Source organism: Physeter macrocephalus, chromosome 7, assembly GCF_002837175.3.
Source record: "Physeter macrocephalus isolate SW-GA chromosome 7, ASM283717v5, whole genome shotgun sequence".
NCBI lineage: Eukaryota > Metazoa > Chordata > Mammalia > Artiodactyla > Physeteridae > Physeter > Physeter macrocephalus.
The window spans coordinates 15539492-15564351 of NC_041220.1; the positions used below are offsets into that span (position 1 = coordinate 15539492).

The 24860-nt window shown below is 38.4% G+C and overlaps 1 protein-coding gene across 24 annotated transcripts in view; it reads left to right on the top strand.

Moving 5' to 3' along the window:
- Window positions 1-24860, top strand: part of BMPR1B (bone morphogenetic protein receptor type 1B) — a 454241-nt gene that overhangs the window by 311273 nt on the left and 118108 nt on the right. The window contains exon 1 of one of the 24 annotated variants that reach the window (XM_055085862.1): window positions 8145-8301. The exons of the other annotated variants lie outside the window; for them this stretch is intronic. Within the exon in view, the coding sequence (XP_054941837.1) occupies window positions 8229-8301 (73 nt within the window). The 5' untranslated portion in view covers window positions 8145-8228. Of the gene's footprint in view, window positions 1-8144; window positions 8302-24860 lie in introns of those variants that run through there. 24 annotated transcript variants of the gene reach the window in all.

Below are 24860 nucleotides of genomic sequence, written 5' to 3' on the forward strand. Positions count from 1 at the left end.
TTTATGTGTAAACTAAGGTGCACCGTCCTTACTTCTAAATTATATTCAGAGGGATTTACAAGGAAACATACGAGATAACAGTTTATTGATTTAATTTAAATATAAATTTTAATTTTCAATTGATTTAATATCAGTTCAAGTTGGATTTGCATGACATTAATGCACAATTGACTCTAGGGCGAAATAAGAGTAGAATGATATTAATCCTCTTTACGAATTGATTTTTAATATTTTTTAAAATAAATTTATTTATTTAATTACTTATTTTTGGCTGTGTTGGGTCTTCGTTGCTGTGCGTGGGCTTCCTCTATTTGCAGTGAGCGGGGGGCTACTCTTCGATGTGGTGTGCGGGCTTCTCATTGTGGTGGCTTCTCTTGTTGAGGTGCACGGGCTCTAGGTGCGTGGGCTTCAGTAGTTGTGGCACGTGGGCTCAATAGCGTAGTGCACGGGCTTAGTTGCTCCGCGGCATGTGGGATCTTCCCGGCCCAGGGCTCGAACCCGTGTCCCCTGCACTGGCAGGCAGACTCTTAACCACTGCGCCACCAGGAAGTCCAAGAATTGATCTTTAATGGAAACTGTGTTCACGTTTTTATAATGGCTAGCAAGAGATGCAGAGAAGTACTACGGGTTCTGATTTTCTGCTTAGGGGGGCTTTAGCACTAATTTGATAAAGCAGATAATATCCTTTGGAATAGAGCTTCAGGTAAGACAAGTTAGTGGCTTCTGTGGTTCATTATTCTACCTAGTGCATAACTTTAATACTGAAGAGTCCGGGGCCAAAGTGTTACGCAACAAAAGCCCTTTTCTCACACAGTTCCTTGTAAGTGGGGCAAAGTAGATCTTCTCAGCAGCCTTCTCATGGTGTGAAGAAAACAGCCTCTTTTGTTAAAACGACCTCAGACTCATCTGGTGGAGAGAGGAGTATGTTACATAGTTCTGGGACTTCGCTCATCTACTTTTTCTTTCTACTGAGTCCGCAGAGTTGCCTCACTACACCTGCTAAAGCACGGGCCGACTCAAAGGAAACAACTCTTCCCTGAATTCTGAGGCGCCTTCACTCACCTTAGTCACTTCACTGGTTGATAATACCTGCGTTGAAGGTCTGCTGGAAAAGTTAAAAAGATATATACAAGACACTGCTTTAAATGAATGACAATATATATTTTTAAATTATTATTAATATACTTTTTTTTTTTTTTTTTTTTTTTTTTTTTTTTTTTTAAGAAGTTTATCAATAATTTATTTAATTTTTAAAAAGTTTCCCCTGGTTATTTCTTTTTTTTTTTTTTTTTTGTGGTATGCGGGCCTCCCTCTGTTGTGGCCTCTCCCGTTGCGGAGCACAGGCTCCGGACGCGCAGGCTCAGCGGCCACGGCTCACGGGCCCAGCCGCTCCGCGGCATGTGGGATCCTCCCAGACCGGGGCGCGAACCCGGTTCCCCTGCATCGGCAGGCGGACGCGCAACCACTGCGCCACCAGGGAAGCCTAAATTATTATTAATATACTTTTTATAAACAACTAATACATGCTAGGGGCAAGTTGCATCTCTTACGGGATCTGAAACCCCTGACCTCTGAATTCACTGCTGTGGCTCCCAGAGTGTCAGTTGTCCCCCTCCTCTGAATTGACGGGTTTGGGATGGAGGGTATCTCACCCCTCTTTTGCTCCAGCCTCTAGCATTTCTGGCAGTCATGTTCCCTGAATGAATCTCATCAGCCCCAGTGTCTCTGAGTCCTCCATCTACTGAATGGCTTGTTTCTGCCCCAGTTATTTCTTGCAGAGCAGAAACATATGGGTCCCTAGCTAATGAAGTACTGGCGTCTGATCTTATCTACCCATAACTAGTTCCAGGCCTCCTTGGCTCAGGTATACTCAGTATTCTCATCTCTAAATGGGAATGATGCTGCTGGCTGCACATGAGGCAGTGAGAATCAGTGAGGCAGTGTATGTTGGTACATAGCCTAGTGCCTAAACAGTAAAAGCTTTCCAGGTGGCATGTATCATCATTAGCAGTGGCATCCTATAATCTACCTAGAAATAACCTATTTATCGTCTCTGCGTTCCTTGCTTTCCAGCTCCTGTCAAGACATCACCCTCCCATTCAGTTTTAGCTTCTGGCCTGAGATAATCACGTTGACCAGGTGATGGATTTCTCTGTAGTGAATAACATAGAGAATGATCTCAGATTTTATGTATTACCTGGTTCCCTATTACTAGGGTACAGGTGTGATTTTCTTAGCCTTTAGCTGAATCACACCGAAACCAGGTATTACCTGAGCAGAATTATGCCTGTATGGGGTTCAGGAGTCCTGGGGCAGTCTGGAAGTTTGTTTTGTTTTGTTTTTCTTTTAACTCTAGAGCTTATCGTAGTAAATGCACTGTTAATTTTCATTGGTAGTTTAATTGTGTAAGTTGCCTTTAATTCTTTTCTACCCTTAATTGCTTTTTGGGTCTAGTCTTCTTATCTTGTATGCAGTCTATACACATCCTCTTTATGTTCCGGGGCTGACATGAGCTTTAAAAAAGAACTCTGCAATCTCTAGGTAGATGATACTGTCTTAGATTTAAGATATCATTGTGTTAGAAAATTCCGTGAAACATCTTGCTCTAATGGGTTTGACCGTGCCGATGATCAAATTCTGTGCTCTAAGTACACAGTGTTGCGGCGTTTCAGGAGAATAAAGTTTGGGCTTATTTGTTCTCTTTCAAAAGCTGTCTCAAGTACCTTTAATGAGTTGTGGGGAGTAGCAGTGATAAAAGACCAACATTGAAAGCGTATATCAGAAGATATTATCATGTCTATTTCATAATATTGGGGCTGTAGCCTATTAATAATAATCATATTTGTATTAGGTAAAAATGGTTTATGCAGTTGATGTTTAATTTACGTTAAGATATGTTCAGAGTATTTCATAACAAATACTCTACTACTTTTACAAATGCCTCAAAAAGGTTGTGATGATGGTTGTTATAAAAATTCATATTTTAAAATTTTTATATATATCCTTATTGAACAGTTATTTCCAAAAAAAATCAATCTGCTAAAGTCATTGAAACTTGGTTTATAAGTAAAGGTTTTGAAATTTTAAAGCTGAAGTGAAATCTGGTTGTCTCTTTTTATTTGTGTGTGAATTTTTTTGTTGCTAGTGGTAACTATAGAGAATTTTTTTTTTCAAATAGCACCCTTTTAATAACAATGGTCTCCCCAGATATACTCTGGCATAGCTTTAAACTTTATTAAGTCTGTCTTGGACTCCCCCTTCGTCTCCCTGAGTAAATGGAAGAAAAGTTTGGCAGCCTCCATGCTGTGCACTTGATTGATGTCCAGAACATCTGAAGGACTTTTGTGTCCTGCCTGCTCTCCATGAGTGCATAATGTGTGAATACTTAAAGAAGGTCAGCCCTTATCACATGTAATCTAGGCCTGAGAGTAGATCAACAGTGACAATCATATCCCGTAAGCAAGAACACAAATCATCCTCTACATGCTTTAGACAAGTTGTGGGATATTTTCCCTCTCTTTTTACCCCTTCCCCCTCATGGGGGACCTTGGCAGAGCAACGAGAGCAGAGAGAAGACGTGCTCAGAATAACGTGTCGCTCCTTGGAGGGAGGAAGGGATTGTTTATTTGTAATGATGTGATGGTCTTTCACTGTGCAGCTGAAGGGAGCTTGGCCTGTTAATGACTAGTGACGTGGAAGACGGCAGGTCAGAACGGGGTGGGGAGGCAGGAGGCAGCCCGAAGCAGCCTGAAGTTGTGGCATTTGTAAACTCCAAGTCAGGAATAAAGCTTTGTTTACACTTGGGTTCTGTTGTTTATTTTTTCTCCGGTAATGGAGTAACTTTTTATATCGTTATGTAAGTGTATAGCTGAAAATGAGAACAACAAAATGGGTTAACCAGTACAATTCTGAACGCACTTTTCTATCCTTTGCACAACTGGTATGAAAGTTTGAAAACTATTTTACTGCAAAACTCTATAGGATGGTAGGGACCTAAAATGCTATATATAGCTTCTAATAGGAACAAGGAAATAACAGTTGTTTTTATGTGCCTGTGTTTGAACAGAAGCTTAATTTAAAAGCAAATGTTGTTCCAAACAATATTAGCAGAAATCTTCAAGTAGTAAAGAAAATAGCACTCACCTTATTTTTCTCATGAAGACTATTAAGGATATTGTTGCATTTTCTTACATAAAAGGAAGATATTCTTCACCTTATCCCCAAAACTTTACTAGTTTCTTTTGACATGTAATCAGCTTCAAGAAGTAGTTGCAGTCATTTCACCGGATGGAAACTGTGCAGACGCCCCCTCCAGAAACCAAGGCATTGCTTCCTATGTATGTAGGATAAAACCAAAAATCAAATTAAGAGCTGTAAGGCCCTTCCTTCCCAACGTCTCCCAGTCTGCTTTTCCAGCCCAGTTTCTCTGCTCTCCAGGCATATCCGGTATCTCATGTTCTCTGCAAACATTGCTCTTTTTCTTGCTCATAAATGTCTGGACTGTCTGTTCTCTTTTTGCTTGGGATTCCTTTGCCCTCTCTTCACCCAGTGAATTCCTACTTATCTTTGAAGAGTTAGTTCAAATGCCTCTTCCCCACAAGACCAGTCCCCATCCCCGGCCAGGATTAATCTTTGTTTATGCACTGTACTTTCCACATTCCCTCAGCATAGCAGGCCGTCACTGTATTGCCTTGTCATTATTTGATTATATGTTTGTCTTCACCCATTACAGGGTAGGTTTTGTCCTAAAGGCAGGTACTGTTTAATGTTCTCGTATCCCATTCACTAGACACAGTCCCCCAAATACAGTTTAAAAAGCTGTATATATACATAAAATCATATATGTATGTATATATGGAGGGTTCTGTGTGGAAATAAGTCACAAATCGAGGTTGTTAAAAAGGTAGTCTCATGCTTTAAAACTGGTTCATATATTTCTGCTTCAATTATATGATAATTTAATAAGTGAAATAAAAATAAAGTTATTAAATAAATATTTGTCTTTCCGGGTATAATATGAATTTTAAAAATGTGTCCTTGTTTTAGGGATCACATTATTTATGACAGGAACCATTTGGCAAATGTTACATTAAAGAAGATTATTGTTAATAAGGGTTTTTTGGTCAAGAGGCAGAAGAGTCATTAGTGAGAGTTGTCCGGAAATTGACCATTTTCTGATGTCCTCCTATGTTCTGGGCACTGTATTCAGTAGTTTTCATTTACTTGTCTAATCCGTATAACAATGTTAACAGTTAAGTAGTGAGCAGATTATAGACCAGAGAGTTTAAAGAATTTGCTCAAGATTATACAGATAGCACCAAGAGTCTCTCTCTACTCTACAACATGGACTCCGTAAACCTAGAATGAGTTGGTTTGTGTAAGAATTCTACAAATGATATATAGCAATGGCATGTCGTATTCATACTGGTAGTACTATCTGTAGTCTTTCTTTTCTCTTTCTTCGCCCCTCTCACGTGTATATATTCAAATCGCGACCTTTCTTTTAATACTCTCTCAGAGCTTTCTTTGAAGCCTCATTTGGCGTGGACTTTAAGGTGAGTGCTCTAAATCATACGCAAATCTGGATTTTTTTTTTTTTTTTTTTTTTTTGCTAAGTCAGATTTCGGATCTACATTATAAGATTTTTTTAAAGATCTTTTGAGCCTATTTGTCTGGAATCTAATTATGCATTTTATAGACCATCTCCTTCATTGTTGGCACCCAGCATATGTTAAAGGGAATTGATAGGGTTACCTCTCGAATTTCGTAGTAGTATAAGTGAGAAAAGGAAATCTGTATTACCAAAAAGTTTGACTCAGTGGAAACCTCTCCTCACACTTCTATCAGTAACTCTTGACTTCTACTGACATAGCTGGAAGTTTAGGTTCAGAGACTCATCCTATATTCTGAAATCTTAAACCTTTTTTGAAAAAAATTCATTAAGCCAGTCCATGCTCAAAAGCCTTTTAGTTACTTATATAATATAGCCTAAACGTTGTAACCTGCATTAGGAGTCCGGCACAATCTGCTTCCACTCTGTCTAGCTTTCTCTCCAGCCATTTACTAATAGGTGCTGTCTGCTCCAGTAAGATTTTTCTTCTCATGCTGTTGCACAGATGAAATATTTAATTCTACCTCTAGTCCTTGCTCACATAATTTCCTCTCTTTTCATCGCCTCTATCTCTGTATAAATTCAGTTCGTATTTTAGCGTTCAGCTCTGCCTCCAATTTTTGGCCCATCCCTTACTCCGATTTTCTGTCTTTATTGCATTTGAAGACACTACATCTTGAAATCGGTTATGTTTTTTTACTTAGTTCTCTATTACATACATATTACTTTTTCTGTGGTATCGTACACTTCTTGAGTGCATTTACCTCAGCTAGCACATAGTACCAAATTAGAAGTAGTTGCTGATATGGATTGCTTTGCACTGAATTAGGATTCTGGGGAGAGAGAAACTATTCTCTCTTTATACTGTGAGCCATTTATGGATACCCATAGTGGGGAGCCGTCCACATTTTCGCCATTCACTGTTCGTCCCGGAGCTCAAGGCTAGGTTCCAAACTGGCAGTGGAACCATGTTGTGATGTGGCCCTGAGCCGAGTATAGAAGGTTGGAACGAGAGATTCCAGCAAGAGAGCTTGATTTTTGTCTGCGGTTCACTTACGTTGCCCCCCTGCTCCTGATCTCTCTTATTCGATTTAGTATGCCTCGGTTTCCCTTCTTAGCGAAAGACTACCTCATTTACCACCCCCAACTTATATTTTCCTGACAAGTAAGTTTCATGGATTCTGTGAAATGCAAAATGTGTAGTTTAAACTTAGGATATTCCAAAATTTTCTGTGTGATTAAAAATACTACATTTCTGTTAAATCCCATCTCATGGAACTGAGTTGAGGGTGTCGGATTGATAGTAGTATTTGTTAAATCCTAAAAAGCAATTGTTGAACTACACTAAGCTGGAGAGTGGATTTGAATGCTATCTACTAGGGTAGTGCTGCGAGGTGCTGGTGTGTGTGTGGAGGGGTAGGCGTGTCTCTTAAAAAGGAGAAGAGAGCAGAGATTTTTTTTTTTTTCCAAGAAAATAATTCTTGAAATTTCAAGTAAACACATTCTCATGCTACCTTAGATATAACCACTGAACTGTGTCTCTGCTCTCATACTCATAAATCCTTTATCATGCAGATGGATTAGGTTTAATAAGTACTCTGTTTGTATCTGTCTGTGGTGATAGTGTAGTTTCTACACACACTGACAATTCATTTATATTTCTTGCTGTTCTTTTATTATCGATAGTTCCCAGAGTAAAACAAATAGCCCTTTAAAATGTTCTTTAGTACTGGAAACGGTCACTCAGAATCTCACGGAAAATTAAAATATTACAAAATGTTCATAGTTTACATTGAGGCACAATTATAATTAACATCTAAAAGAACTGAATAACTTACCTTGGTTTTATTCACATAATAAAATTGGTTCAGTTCACAGTACTTCTTTTTTTTCTATATAGGAAATTTCAAACTATAGTCATTTCAAATTAATCAATTTAAGTGAGTAGCCTAACTGAAATATTTCAACTGAAATCTTCATTAAGGATGGCTTTTACAAGTGACCCTTTTTTTGTATCTGTGCATTTGATTCAAAGGCATTTGCCTCATTATTTAAATGTTGAGGTCATGTGAGAAAATGCCATAACACTTGGCTGTGTTGCAATATTTCTATCACTTTATCAAAGAAAAAAATGTATTTCTCCCTGTCTGTCTACAATTCCCACGGAATTACAGTCCTTAGCAGAGAAAAAAAAAAAAAACTTAGCAAAAGAAATAAGTAATTGTATGTCGGCAAAGCCTAGGTGTACGTCGCTCTGGAATCTCTCCACGGCTGCCCGGGAGGTGCGGGGGCTCCGGCGTGGCCAGCACAGAGCAGTTCAGTGCTGTGCTGGCCCTTGTGTGGGCAGCTGGGTCAGGCTCCTTTCTTAAGAAAACAGTCTGGCTCGGGGTCCTCACCGCCCCTTTGTTGTCCTCCCCACGAGGTGATCAGTTGAAGTCTCCGTGGTGACAGAACCAGTTTGTAACAGGCTTGTCTTTCACGGTCCTGTCTAGGGCTTGCTGCAGGCTTGCCGGAAGCTCTGACAAGAGTGGCAGCAGAGAAGTCTCAGTTGAAAGAAGGAAAGGCAAGAAACAGGAGGCTTAAACAGGCGGGTCACATTGAGGACTCTCCTGCTGCAATGGGTTGGCTGGACGAACTAAACTGGCAGCTTCACATTGCCTTGCTCATTCTTCTGTCTATGCACACGAGGGGTAAGAAGACCAGTGCCCCACCGTACAGTGCTGACAGGGGGCTCCGTTAATGGCTGGTTTCGTGGTTTTTATCACAGAAGGGAAAGTTCAGGGCAGAAGTTCAGTGGCTGAACATTTCCAACCCCCATCCTCCAACTGCCCTGTAATTTTACTACTTTCTGTATCATGGCAACGCTTTCTCGATAGTGCGTTAGAATAGTTTTAAAAGGGATGCAAAGTTTCTGTTTTCTCTAGCAATTAAGAATTAAGTGCAATCGAGTTTGGAACTTTGAGTATGAAGTTGATTGTCAACATACGGTGACAGTTTATATGTGAAGAATTTAAGAAAACAAAAATTCTAATAAACTTGATCATTTTAGTTTGAATACTGTTAGATTTTTTATAGGTTAGCTAATTAACTTTGAAGTTCATTGTCATTTTATATGGATGCATTGAGTAAATCTGTAGTTTTATAACGGCAATAACTGTAATTTGTGACTATGTCAGATGTTTATCCATGTTTAAGAACAGGGGCTTGCTTAGTGATCATTTTGTGCAGAAGAATTATTCTTGTATAAAGTTGACTGAAGGATGGCAATTTTAAAAAATTATTTTAACTAAAAGAGTAATTATAAAAGTAGGTGAACTATTTTCAAGTTAGAAGAAAGATAACTTAATGAATAGGAGACAATTATCTGTGATAGTGATTTGCATCAAGGGAGTCACAAGGTTGGAAATATGGAAATAGCGGCTTTATGAAATTAAGCCAGGTGACAAGGGAATATGTATGAGATCAAAATGCATTTACAGTTCACCCTCATATACCTGTGAATGCATTTTATAGAACTAATTTGGCGATACGATTTATTTGGAAGCATGTATTACCAACTGGCATGTATTTTGATTGGCACTTAAAGATGAATGTTTTCATAATCTCAGAGTATTCCGTGACACTATTTAGGTATTATATTTTGTGGCTTGGCTCCATGAAAAGTGCTTTTAATTTCTGGTATAGATAAGTGCAACTCAAAAGGAGTTTTGTGTATTGATGTGAAGGAACAACATGTAGTTCATTTACTTGGTTTGCTAGTTCGTTTTCCAAAAATTGTTATCATCTGATACCTTCTAGAAGAGATAGAAAGACCTCAGGGAAACTTCCTTAAGAATGTTCCAGGAAACTCAAACATGATCTATATGAGGTGAAATTCTTACTCCTCTGCTCATGCTACTGCTATTTCTGGATTTCCTAAGGGTAATTTTTCATTCTCTTTTAGCATTTTCCTTGAAACATATGAATACCTGAATTAATTATTGAGTTATGTCAGTCAAAAGTGAAAAGGCTGTATGTTACAGACTGAATCTTTGAATCATAAAGGGTAGGATTAGCTTACACCTTAAAATAGTGTTGTGTAGTTGGTTTACTTTTCCAGTGAGAAGGTTGAAGGCCAGAGACATTCCCTGCTTTCTTCTACCAAGCGTAACCTTTTTAACTCCCTGTCCAGAGCCCTTTCACGTGAGTGCCTGTGTGCGTCTGTGTGTGTCTACCAGTTTATTCTGTAGCAGAGTGGTTAAGGGTATGAACTCCAGACCCAGAATGCGTGAGTTTGAATCTTAGCTCTACCACTTACTAGATGTGTAAACTCAAATGAGGTGTCTTATAGGTGCCTTGATTTTCTCAACTGTGAAATAGGCATAATAATAATAACTAACTATAGGAATGATTTGATTATGAAATGAGTAAATACACATAAAACATTTAGAATAGTAACTGGTGCATAGTATTGTCTGAGGTTTTGCTATTAGTGTCATTAGTAATAATGTTAATCTATGCAGGAATAGGACACAGTCAATCTGGAAATGTAAACTGAGACAAGATTTTAAAAGAATCCCATAGCTCATCGTAGTGTGATTAACATACTGAATCCCAATTTATATTCCCAGCTTTGTCACTAGTGAAATTTTAACTTTTTTTTTTTGAGCAATTTCTCTACCTGTAGCCTTATAAAAAATAAGTTTCATATTTGTTTGTTTGTTTGTTTTTTTGCCTGGATGAAAACAGAATGTGCTGTAGGCAGGAACTGTGAGCTCAGCCGAGACTAAGCAACTTTGACTATAGAAGTTAAATATTCAGGGCTTCCCTGGTGGCGCCGTGGTTGAGAGTCCGCCTGCCGATGCAGGGGACGCGGGTTCGTGCCCCGATCCGGGAGGATCCCACATGCCGCGGAGCGGCTGGGCCCGTGAGCCATGGCCGCTGAGCCTGCGCGTCCGGAGCCTGCGCTCCGCAATGGGAGAGGCCACGACAGTGAGAGGCCCGCGTAAAAAAAAAAAAAAAAAAAAAAAAAAAAAGAAGTTAAATATTCATTGACAACTTGTAATGCTTTATGATGATTAATTCTGCATGTACTTCAGTGAGAATGATTATCACAAAGATAGGTAAATATGAAGCACAGACAAAGGAAGTGGTCATGACTTCTTAAGAGAATGGCAAAGCCAAGCTTAATGTACTGAGACCTTAAATACTCATTTAAAGTAAATGTGTTTCAAAATGACAACCTGAGACATTTGGAGAGTGTGTGCTTCAGGCTAATACAAATATTTAGTGATTTAAGTATATGGAAACCTAAAAGTTCTGTATGGAAGGAATATGTACAGTATTCCAGTTCTACTTTAAATGGTACAAATCTCCGCAAAGTCACGATAAGTAGAAAGGAGAATGCTTCACACGTGAAACAGAGTAGCTAGGGTGGCCTGTGGCGGGGGTGGGGGGTGTGATGCATCAGCCTAAATCTTATCATTGCTTATATCTTATCTTCAGTGTTTTACTTGAAAAGACACAGGCTTAGAAAAAAGGAAGCAAGGGTACATCTTGGTAGGTTTTGAACTTTGTGTTTTTTATATTGGCACGTTGTGGTTGCTTCAGGAACGCATTTTTTAAAACTCGGGATGGTGAAATGCGGAATTGCCTTCTTCTAAAAGTGAAAATATGACCTTTAACGGTGAAAATCTGTAGTGTTCATTTCTACTTGAAATGTAGTATTTCAAAGATTGAGTTATTGAAACCACCTTGCCCCTTTATTCTCAGAACACAGTGGAGAATTACAGGCAATACTAATGAATATAGTGCAATGTGTAAGCAGTCTTGAGGCATCATTTTGGTCACTACCATCCTTCTTAAGTTCTGCCAAAGGAATTTAGTGAGGTTATAAAGGTGATAGATTGACAGACCTAAAAACTAAAGGACTCTTTCTGTTTGTTGTTCTAACGCATTGGTGGCAACAACGTGCCCTTCCTGACATGGATGGGCCTCACGCTCTGGCATTTAAAAAGGTGAGATTTTTATTTAGCTTCTTGTCAAATGTATATGTGAAAATTTCCACAGCACCCTGCCCTACTGTAAAATCAAGGTAATAGATTATTACAGCAATTAGAGTAAAATAAAAATTGGCAGGCAACTTTTGTTCTTTAGGAGTAATTCTATATCAACAAAGAGTTCCCGGAAAAAAAGGCGAGATAGGAAGTAGGAATTAGCTCTCTGGGAATACAGGAAAATCCCTAAACCCAGTGAACAAAAGCAGGTCCCAGTCTCCATGGCCCCTGCAGTTTTACGTAACCCAGATTTTATATCCTGCTTCTTCATTGCCAGGTCATAGTCCATAGGTTTCCTATTGTAATATTTGTGTTTGATCTGGTTGACACTAATTTAAAATTTTTAAACAATCTGTTATTAAATATTTTCACTAGAATTAAGGCAGATAGGAAATGCAGTAACAGGAGAATAACAAGCATGGCTGTGAATGTGTAGTTTCAAAATTAAAATGCTGATGTTGCTCTAGGGTGTCAATTTTTGGTAATTAAAAAAAAAATTTATTATGTGTATTTTTGGCTGCGTTGGGTCTTCGTTGCTGCGCACGGGGTACTCTTCGTTGCGGTGCCCGGGTTTCTCATTGCGGTGGCTTCTCTTGTTGCGGAGCACAGGCTCTAGGTGTGCGGGCTTCGGTAGTTGTGGCTCGCAGGCTCAGTAGTTGTGGCTCATGGGCTCAGTAGTTGTGGCGCACGGGCTCTAGAGCGCAGCAGGCTCAGTAGTTGTGGCGCACGGGCTTAGCTGCTGTGCGACATGTGGGATCCTCCCGGACCAGGGCTCGAACCCGTGTCCCCTGCGTCGGCAGGCGGATTCTCAACCACTGCGCCACCCCACCAGGGAAGACCTTTGGTAATATTTTTAAGTGGAAAATGATCCTCGTTACCATATGGCAAAATATAGTGAAAATCTGAACTGTTAGACGACACAGCTGTTAAACGCATAAATGTGGTTCTGTGTTTAAAATGTTTTCTACCACAGCTACGACGTGACACTTCCAACAGTTAATCTCTGGCTGTTAATTGGAAGTAACGCATTTTGGTGAGCATCACAGATGTAAGAAATTTGACCTGTGGTGGTTTTACCTGGAAGGAAAGTGGCTAAATTATAGTTCTCGGCTTAAATTCTGCAGAGTAGATGGGGTAAGAGACATTCACATAACTATTGAGTGCAAACTCACATTACTTGGTTTTACCTTTTGTTATGAGAAGTTATCCTCTTTAACTATGTGGTGGTGGCAACCATGTATGTAAGGCATACGTATCTCTCAATATCCGTGCGTAGATAATTTGATCTTTAAATTACAAATACTTGAAGGCTTCTGGAAGAATCATAGTATTAGAAAGATCAGAGTAATTCACATTCGTTTTTATTTCTGTTTTTGGTCTATGAGTCAGTTGAATCTGAAATAACATTTTACAACTCTTCTATTGACTTAGAACTGCCAGGAACAAATTTGTGAATATGTTTTTTCCCCTAACTTTCCAAATGTGGATTTATTTTTAGAACTCATACAGGACATTGGGCAGATCTTTAAGTAAGACAGAGTACTGACAATTAAAATCAGCTAAATTGTCTATCAAGCTTTCTTATGCTACATTTTAGGTTTAGATGGACCCTTTTGGTCTTGATTATTATATTCTCTTCCATCTGTAAAATAGTTACTGCCCATCGTAATCGATGTGTGTGTGTTTGTGTGTGTGTAAGTATTCATATTAAAATATCTACCTACGATTTTGTGACTATGAGCCCAGAATAACCTCGTTCTTATTTCTAGGCTCCAGCACTTTTCCTGTAACACTGGGGAATCTGGGGCTTTCGGATTAACTGATTTCTTGCTTGATGCCATCTCTGTTGCATTCCTTCCATAATTAGTTAACTTCCATATTAATTCATAATGTGTATAAAATCACATTGTTAGTATTGATATTTTGGGCAAAAGAACAGAAACTTAAGTAGAGGAAGAAGTCGAATGAAGACATAAAGAAAAGCTAAAGGAAACACAGGCCTCGTGGGACCCAGAGGACATTCCCTTCTTCCCTCTGGATGTCTTTTCCCTTTTTTCTGTTTAAAGGTCTTTAGCAGACACTCCTTGCATTGTAAAATCCAGACCTTTCTATGGCCTTCCAGGCTTGGCATCAGCAAGGCCCTGGCTCACCTCACTGCTCGGCGGTTATCAAGCCTTTCCTGTCCAGAATGATCCAAACGCCTCTCTCCTCCGGTGTTTCACACATGCTGTTTCCACAGCCTGGAAGTTCTTTGCTTTTCTACTCTGCTTATCCATTTGCTTAAACATCACTAAGTTAACTTTTCCTTAACAATCCAGATTAAATGAGATCCCCTTCATATAATCCCTCATTGTAAGTTTTATTTCTCTTGTATGGTACATATCATGATGTATCATTATACATGTCACTCTCCTGCTGGAAGCTCACCTTCTTAGAGGAGAGACCACGTCCATTTTATTTATTGCTGAATCCCCAGTGCATAGTATAATACTTGGCATACAGAGGAGTCTGTCTCCTTAGACAGACTCATTATTTTGCACACGACCCAAAGTAGTGTCTGCATTTCCTGATATTCCAAGACCCTTTTTTGCGTAGCTCTCCAGAGTTAACTGATAAATGTTTCACTGTTTCTTATTTTTAACTTTCTGGAGAGAGAATTTGATTGACTGCCGACCCTAACAATGATGGAATGTAACCCAGGTGGGATGTGTAGTCACTCAATACCAAGATGGCCACCAGACAATAACAGATACAGTGGGCAGTGGAAGTTTTTTCTAGAAGAGGTTTTGGGTTAGGTTGATAATCAGAAACGTCTAATATGGGGCTTCCCTGACAATAACAGATACAGTGGGCAGTGGAAGTTTTTTCTAGAAGAGGTTTTGGGTTAGGTTGATAATCAAAAACGTCTAACATGGGGCTTCCCTGGTGGCGCAGTGGTTGAGAGTCCGCCTGCCGATGCAGGGGACGCGGGTTCGTGCCCCGGTCCGGGAAGATCCCACGTGCCGCGGAGCGGCTGGGCCCGTGAGCCATGGCCGCTGAGCCCGCGCGTCCGGAGCCTGTGCTCCGCAACGGGAGAGGCCGCAGCAGTGAGAGGCCCGCGTACCGCAAAAAAAAAAACAACAAAAAACAGTCTAATATAGCTGCTACTGTCATTAATAATAGCAATATGAATACTTCTAGTATTCCTTTGTTTATAATGAATTCCTGTTGGCTACTAAGTGACTTATTAGTTATATGTGTAGAAAAATTATAAAAAACACTTTATTTTTATGTGAACTTTGGTATTCAGGAAATGTTACTACCAAAATTATGGTAATATATTTCTGTAGTTTCTATAGAATTATTTTAATAGTAAATGAAGGGGTATAATTTTTTTTTTGATCTTTAAAAGAAAGATGCTGAAGAAATTCAAGATAGCAAGGTGGTGGCAAAGAATAACATGTGAAACAAGTAGTGTACTCTCTTGGCAGACCTTAGTTTTGTCATATTGTTACATACAACTTTTACTCCTTTATTGAAACAGTAGTTGCAAACCTTATGTCTCACAAAGAACATCTCATAAATTTTGCATTATGATCCCTAAAAGGCCACAAGTTTGTGGCTAGCAGTATACATCTTTCAGTTGATCAAACTCTGGGAACTTCAGTGTCTGAAACTATGCTTTTGATCCCTTCTGGAGTCCAGTGGAGAATGAACGTACATATCGAATTCACTTTTTAGAAACCTCTTGAGTACACGCAGAAAACTGGCTTTGGTGCATAGGTTTTTACTGCCTGACAGTATCCTGTGGTCATAATGTGGGAACATAATGTCCCCATATTCGACGTGGTATCTTCACAATTTTAATGGGAGTTTTACAGGTAAGGAATCAGTTTTGCATCAATTTGGAACTTTTTGTGATATGAGAACTGCATTGATAAGATATCAGCCAAGTGTGAGACAATTTAATATAATAAGGCATCTTAACATTTTTTATGGTTATTTCTGTTTTCCTTTAACTATAAACTATGCCAAGGCCAATAGTATACAGCGTCAGAAAATGTGAGGCCAGGTTTGTTTTATAAACTTTGTATGAAATTATCTTTCTGTTATTATGTTTGTAGAAATATTCATGATCAAACTATGTCTTTGCTAAAATGTTTACCTTTATTTTGATTTCTCTAAAGGAAAACTAAGACAATATTTTTCAAATCTGAAAAAATAATAACTTGCCAGTTGTAATCGTGTGTACTTGAAATCGTGATGCACTTTTTTACGGAGCTAAATCTCAACTGAATGTTTGTCTTGGTTAGAGTTAATATACTCAGTTGCTTATTGCTTTTGAATTCCATTATGCTTTTCATGTTTCTGTTTTGAAAAAAGAAAAAGGTTAATGTTGTAAGAGTAATATGCTGTATTTGCCCATTAACTATTAGCTCATTTAAGTCAGGGAACGTGCAGCAGTTCATGGGAGGAATATTTGAGTGGCTCTGAGTTTAATTTAGGCTCTGAAATCAGCTGAGTTATTGAGAACTGTGCAGTGACCTGGAAAACAACAGAAAAAGTGTTTCATTGTGACATGGTAACAGAAGGGTAGATGCCACTTAATTGAGGTTCCTAAACAAATTGCCTTTTTACTTCCATACTTTCTTGTACATATGATACATAGCCACACACATGTTTTTTATATGTATGTTTTCATAGGATTATGACAGTTTATTGAAATTGGAGAATATCACTAAATATTTCCTACTTAATTTCCTATGCCCTGGGTGAAAACATGTTCAAATTGGGGAATGGGTTTAAATGAAAAGGACCCTCATGCTAAATCACATGATTTTACAGACATAGGACATTCTTGGGCATTTTTGGAGATTGTTTTTGGACTGGATTTTAAAAATATACACTAAACAGTTTGTTCATAACATGCATTTTAATAGCTATTATGAATATTGTTAATCTACCCTACTTAACCTCTTATAGTGAAAAATATAAAAATTTTCTGTCTCTTTTTGTTAGACTTAATGACAAACATCTTGCAAATTAGATTTTCATATATTTCATCTCTTTCTTATGCTCAATTTAATCTATCAAAGCCACACATTGTAGAAGACATCTGGTATTGAGCTTAAGCAGCTGGGTTTCATTTGTAAAGGTTTTGAGCAAATTTTGGTGCTTGCCAACAATAATATAGCCGTTGGCCAATGTGTTTTCTTTGTGGCAGCTTGGTGCACTATGGCAGGAGAGACCAGAATTCAGGATCAGTTGATTTTCCGCCTCTTTCTGGCTTGACTGGAGGGACTTGAGGATTTTATGCAGATGTTCCTGTGAGCTGAGTGAGGGTTTGCTGCAACGGCTATTGAATGGGAATCGATTGACGAGCAGTGTGTAATCAGCACTGATCCATCTGAGAAACAAGGAGTCTGCAGTTTTCCTCACAGCATGGTTCAATGTATTTCCTACATCACAGTCACCATAGGTCACTTTAAAGATGCAGTTCCCTATACCCCATCCCAAATCTACTAAACCAAGTATTTGGGAGCTGAGCCCAGAAAGCTGCAGTTGATTAAGCTACCCCAAGGAATTTGGTACACACGGGATTAGAGTTAATACATTTCAGTTCATTCTTTACCTGCAGACAGAACCTCTAACCCCCTTTCTCTGACCAAAAGAAGAACCTATTTTATTAATGGTATTTAAAAGGAATTGTCAGAATTTGTTTCAAAAGTAACTTACCCACATAGCTGGTTTAGATGTCCTTTCAGAAAATATTACATTGTTGTTTAATGAAACAGTTGTTTAATGAAACAGTTGTCCTAGCATTATTAAAATATTGCCACTAATGATAAAGAAGGGATCGTAAGTCTTAATTTACTTGGAACAATGCAAATCTGGAGTGAAGGATTTCTTGGAGAGTGAAACAAGAATGTGACTCCCAAATTTCCCGTCTCTTTCTCAGGGACATTAATTAAGTAATTTCTGTATCCAGCGTGTCATTGGACACCTGGTAGGCTCGTGGAAATCTTTTCAGAGATTGGCTCTATCAGCCACCCTCAGAAAACACCATACTGTTGTTTGCCCTGCACCCATCTCCAATTATATTCAACATGTTATTCCCAGTGCAAGTAGTTTGTCTTTGTAGCTATATAGGCAGTTTTGGTGACTGTTCTGAAATAAACCAAGTCATAACTCTCTTCTTTGCTTCCGCTGGAAAAGTTCTATGCCAGAATTCTTACCTAGTTTGGTATTCTTGTTTTACTGGTTCTGAGTCCAGAATTGAGTTTTCTAGACAAACACTTAGGAGTTCCAGGGCAATATGGAAACATACCCAGGGGATGTGTGGTTTGAAGTGAGGATTGCCTCTTTGGAAGCTAATAGGGTAGTGACTGTCTGTTGTTGAAATGTCATTAAATGGAAATGTACTTTTTACCTTATCTTGCTTCGGAAATTAGCACTCAAGATAGTCACTTTAGAAAGTTTCTGCATTCCCTCAGGAACTTGATTTAAAATAAACACGCAGGCGTACGCACCAGCGCGCGCGCGCGCGCGCGCGCACACACCCACACACACGCACGCACACACACGCACACACACACACATACTACTTAATGTAAGCAGGCAACAACCCCAGAAAATATAACATTAAAAGTGGGTAAGAGAAGGGGCAGTCTAAGTGCTTGAGATTGTCTTGTTTCATGACCCATGTCGTGCATGGACTACATCTGAAGTTTTTTAAAGTTTCGGGAGGAAGCTCAGCAATGCAGCTGTCTCTAATGTACTGTGAACCTTGAAAAGGAATTTCCTTTCAAGTAAGAGCGGAAGTAGTTTGTGTGTGGGATGGTGCAGCGGAGGGTTTTCTTCAACAGAAAATAAAGTGCCATTATATAAACAAACATCTGCACAACCTAAAGTAGGCCCAGTACAAATAAATGCTACAGGCACCTACACTCCTATTTGAGCAAGACCCAGTTAATTTTAGTGATCTGCTTGTGTTTTCTCATTTTCACAAGGGAGGAAACAGGGGCACACAGTTGTTAGGTGACTTATCTAAAGTCTCACTCTTACTTCTAGTGGCAGAACCAGAACTTGGGATTCCAGAGTTTTTGTTCTTGTTCTTTGAAGAATTACATTTAAGTTTGACTTGAGGATTGCTATAATATTTAGGCAGAATGTTTGGAGAGGCAGAATCTTTGCCACGGGAACATTTTATTTAAGAGACAGATTACAAAAACACATTACCGCCACCACCAGAAATAAATATTCCAGTGTATGAATAAGCTCAGAGCTGAAAACTTTGCTTCGGTTTTCCCATTTACCATAATACTTACTAGTTTGTAAAAAAGTACTGTATATTCAACCACGTTTAGGCTGTCATAATTTAGTGCTCACGGGAAAGTCACTTATATGCGGTTTCTTCTGAGCCACAGTACCTCACCATCTGAGGTGAGGAGAAGGCAAAATCAGGAACACAACTGAGTTATTTTCTAGGACAAAAAAATTACATCTTGCCTTGAAGAATGGAGCGTCCTTCCCGTTTTTTCCTCTTCCTGATTTCCTGCAAATGTTAATCTAAAGAGATTACTTGGAAAATATCCTGAGTAGCTCTGCCTGCAAATGAGAAATGTGATGTGCAGCTTTACACCTTGAGAGTGAATGCTCACACCTCTCCAGGCTTACTTCTTCATGCTACAATTACAAGGTCATTGTTCCTTCCCATCGTAGGATGTCACTGCTACAGGGATCCTTTAGATTTACACATTGTGTTTTGTGGTCTTGAGAAGTTGCTGTAGAATATTTTAGACTAATGGATGAACTGTCTTTACCAGGTAAAATTTCTGTGGTGTTTATCCTAATTTTTCTACCTCTCCAGTGACTATTTTTTCAGTAACTGTGAATCCATGCTGTGATTTTGCAAACTGAGTGTGAGACTACTTGGTCCTTTGTTTGGGGGCTTTGTTTTGATTTTTGTATTTGCTTTTTAAGGAGTTTGAAATTTCTGCTGAGGATTTCATATCCCCTATTTGTACTTACAAGATAAATGAGCAAAATTACCCATCCCCCCCAAAAAGTTCTATAATGTTTTACTTCTTAGTCTAGGCTTTTTGTTTATTAGTCCTGTGGCTTTCAGTGAATCATTACCTTATTATTTACAAAATAATCAAAACGGCCTAGGGGTTAAAAAGAAAGCGGCATTCTTATAGTTACATGAAATACTAGTCATCTAATAGACAATAACTGACGTTATTTTGTTTGTGATTTTATAATTCACAAATCCAAGGATACAAATGTCAACATGGTTATCCTTTCACTTGTAAATGCCTGCATTTACAGATGTTCAGCACAGAACAAGTTAGGTATACTTGCTCTTCTAGATATAAAAACTTACTATGGTTTTACAGCTTAACAGCTATAGTAATTAAAATAGTGTGGTATGGCCTAGGGTAGCTATAGACTTATGGAACATGATAGAGAATCATATATATAAGGAAATAATGTGTCAGAGGGGACACTGGAGATCAGTGGGGAAAAGTGGACTGTTTGAAAACCTCACTTCATACCATGTGTAAAAATCATCTCCAAGTATATCAGAAAGCTGAAGGTAAAATTCAAACAGTGAAAGTGTTTAGAAGAAAATAATAATAGCTAATGTTCCATGTATTGTTCTAAACACTTTACTAACTCATTTAAATGTCACACAGCATGAGATAGGTGCTGTTATTCCCCCTATCCTATAAATGAGGAAGCAGGTTCAGAGAAGTTAAATAATTTGTTTCAGATTACGAAGTAATACATGGTAGAATTTAGATTCAAATCGAGACAGCTTGGTTCTTGTGTCCCTTCCATTAGTAGCTATACAGTACCACGTCTCTTAGAGTAGAATGTTTGTATAGCTTAAAGTTAATAAAAAGTTGCAAAAAACACAGATCATAAAGAAATTATTTTAGAATTTCTTAACAGTAAAATTAATGATAGTTCAACAAAGCAAATAACAAACAAGCAAAAGGATAGCTCACATGCTTGTAAAGCATGTTACAAGACATGTAACTGAGAAATATTTAGTATCAATTATATATGAAGAATGTCTTCAATAATGAGAAAAATGCAAAATGTCAGAATACATGAACAGGCCGTTAACAGAGAAGATGGAAATACAGGAAAAGAAACTAAATAAATAGAGAAATGCAGGTTAAAGTAATATGAGCTACCAAGTTATCGTCAAGAAATAGGCAAAGTAACTCTGAGGTTATCAAGTCTGGGCAAGGACGTGGAGAAATGGGAACCCTTAACCACTGTTAGTTGGAACCTAAGTTGTTTCTACCATATGAAAATTCATATACGATTTTTACATCTAATTAGTAATTATATAGAAATATTCATAAAGTTAAGCAATAGTTTCTTAGATATGATGCCAAAAGCACAAGCAACAAAATAATAAAATGGATCATCAAATAAAAATACATCATCAAGAAAGTGAAAAAAGAGCCCACAGAATGGCAGAATACATTTGCAAATCATAGATCCGATAATGGACTTGAATCCAGTTATCTAAAGCACTCTTAAAAATCAATAATAAAAAGATAACCCCTTTTAAAAGTGGGCAAGGATTTGGACAGACATTTCTCCAAAGAGTGTACACAGGTGACCAGTGATCGTACGAAAAGGTGCTCAAAATCAATAGCTATCAGTAAAGTTCAAATCTAAACCTCGAGATACTAGTTCACCCACTAGAATGACTACAGTCAAAAAGATAATAAGCAGTGTTGGTAAGGATGTGGGGGAATTGAAACCCTCATACACTACTTCTGGAAATAATGGTGTAGCCACTTTGGAAAACAGTCTGGCAGATCCTAACACTGTTAAGCGTTCAGTTACCGTATGCCCCAGAAGTTTCACTCCTGGGTGTCTACCCAAGAGAAATGAGAACCTAATGTCCCCCAAACACTTGTACACACATGTTCACAGCAGCGTTACTCATAAGTGGAAAACAGCGTTACAATAAGCGGAAAAAACCCAAATGTCCACCAGCTGATTAATGGATAAACAAAATGTTGTATATCTATATAATAGAACATTCTTTGGCAATAAAAAGGAATGAAGGACCGATACTTGCTATAACATGAATAAACTTTGAAAGCAGTATGCTTCATGAAAGAAGCCAGATGCAAAGACCACATGTCTTATTCCATTTATGGGAAAAGTCTGGAAGGTAAAACTATACAGACAGAAGGCAGATCAGTAGCCCCAAGTCGCCAGGGGTGGGAGGCTGTGGGCAGGAAGGGGGAGTGCCTACTAGGGTGATGGGGCTTGTTTGGGGGGGGTTATGAAAATGTTCTGAAATTACATTATGATATGATTGCAAAACTCTGTACATATACTAAAAAGGATTGAAGTGAACACGTTAAATGGGTCAATTTTATGGCATGTGAATTATATTTCTATAAAGCTCCTAAAATATTAATAGGAGTAGATAAGTAGCCAATTTAGGATAGTGGGGAATATGGGAGGAGAAGGGACTGGTCCTCATTTGGCTTCATTCTATAATATTTTGTTCCATAATGATAAAAAAAAGTCCCTTGAGATTTTATAAAAAAGAGTTGTGAGAACCTAGTATTCTCTTTTTTTTGGTATATTTGTAGAATCTTACATAATATAAGATATAACCAAAACCAAAATTGAGTACCTATCCACACCCCTATCCCCCTTTCAGCTAGAAAGCATTGTGGGTTTTCCTTTCCTCTCATAATTGAAGACTTTGATTCCAGAAAACGTTCTCTACAAATGAAATACTGAATTCGGGCTCCTGTATTGACTGTTAACTTGCTTTTTCTGCTATCAACTATAATAGTATTTTACTTCTGAAGTCAAAATTTTAGTGAGGCAGCTTTGTTATTTTACTAGTTGGTTTATGAGAAAAATTCCTTGTGATTAAGAGTTACCACTAGTTCTGGTTAAAATCAGATCATTTTTCCTTTGTTAAAAATTTAGCAGAGTAGCCCACCTGCAACCCTGCTTGTTCAATTAAGGGGAAAAGAGATCTTGGGACAGCTGCTGTTCCTAATTCTGCATCTGGGCCTTGTGAGAATCTGTTAATTTGCCTGTGGATCTTTCTCATGAACTCTCCCTACACCGATTAAAAGATTGTCTTGGGGACAGAGAGCATGGCTATAGGCTAGGAAGCCTCTGTCCTGAATCAGAGGCACCCACTGCTTTTCTACTTGTTATTATAGCAGAAATGCCTTTCCTGTAGAGTAGTTGGGAAATTGCCCGCACTGACAAGCTCTTGTCAGATAGAAGAAGCTCATAGTCATAATAAAAACATTTTTTCCCCAGAATATTGTTCCGTGCTTCTCCCACTCAGGGCCATGGCCATCATCAGGACGGGAAAATGACCCCAGGGCCTTGAGATTTGTACACCAGAGTATGAGTAACAAGTGATGCTAAAGCTGATTCAGGGTCAGCTGGACTGTGGTTGTGACAGCATTCAAATACAGTTGCCCTGCAGAGTACAGGTCAAGTATAAGAGTTCTTTCATTTAACTCTAGAACCTATAAACATAAAGTGATTGGAATAGTTCACACAAAATCAGAGGATGAGAAAATGTGTAGAGCCAGAAGTTGGTGTGGGGAGCTGAATGGCCCCCCAAAGCTAGATTGTTACTAGATAGTGGTTTTCAAATTGTGGTCCCTGCATCAGCATGACATGGGAACCTGTTGGAAATATACATTCTTGTGTCCCAACCCAGATCTACTGAATCAAAAACTTCAGGGAGTGAATCCAGAAAACTGTGTTTTAACAAGCTCTCCAGGTGATACTGGTGTGCGGCTAAAGTTTGAGAACTCTGGGCTAAATTATGTTGCTTCGTGAGTAAGTTTGAACTTTATCCCACAGGCAGTGGAAATTCATGGAAGATTCGTGAGCAGAGTTATGGAATGATTAGTGTTTTAGTTAGATAGTGGAGTCTTCTGCCATATTTTTCTGGTTAAGGAATTTTAGTTTAGGAAAATCTAAAAATGCCACCACTTCTAGCTATATGATTTAATCCATACGTTTCAGAAGTGTATATTAGTTTGTAGTTTCTTATAATTAAATATGAGTTGTTTAAGGACTTAATAGAACTTTGGAAGTTTCAAACTTAAGGGGTTTTTATTCACTATAAATTATAAAATGATGCTTTATTTTGTATGCCGTTTTGTTCCCTAAACTTAAAACATTTTGCAGTTTTAATAGGACCTAGGTGTACTCCTAAATCCTGAAAATATTCTCCAAATAATGTTAGAAAATGTCTGAGGGCATTTCCCAGGTCACTTTACTGTGTAATTTTTTTCCCCAAGTATGTTTTGCATTTTTAATGTTTTCATTTTTCCTCTTAATCTTGTTATGCATCAGTAACACATGATGTGTTGGCATCTTCTGAAATAGCACATTTGTTCCAAGTGAAAACGACTAGGTTCAGAAAATCTAGTCGGCCAAAAAGTTTACCCGACAGAAACCTATATTGAATCTAAAACTAATGTGCTCATTTTCCATCAGAATTAAAATGGAATGAAGCCAGGAAAGCCCTCTGAGAAGTTTGCTGGTCTCTGCCCTGCACGAACAGCATTAACCACCATTTAGTCCTGTAACTAATAGGCAACACGCTGAAAAGATCTTTTACTTGTAAGTGTGACATGGGGCTGACTGCACAGATAGGATTATATCACCCCTCTCCTTAAGAGTCTTTTAAGATTTAGGATTCACTACAATGATTTTACTTCCAGATGGTCTTAGTTTGATGTTAAATGGAATGTTGGTATTAAAATGCAGTAAGATGGGACGGGGGAGGCAACGGGGAGGCATAAATTTTAGGATTCACAGATACACACTACTAATATATAAAATAGATAAACAGTACAGTCCTACTGTATAGCACAGGGAACTCTCTCTACTCAGTGCTCTGCGGTGACCTAAATGGGAAGGAAATCCCAAAAAAGGGGATATATGTATACGTATAGCTGATTCACTTTGCTGTATAGTAGGAATTAACACAACATTGTAAAGCAACTCTACGCCACTAAAAATGTTAAAAAAAAAAAAGAGGTGTCAACTGAGTTGGCAATTAAAGGCTGATAAGGAATTATCTGGGCAAATAAACTAGATGGGTAGGGGGACCAACCTGAGCAGAATCCTAGAGAGACCTGAGAGAGTGTGGTGTAGCCAGAGGACTGAGTTTAGTATAACTGCAGAGTTGGAGGTGA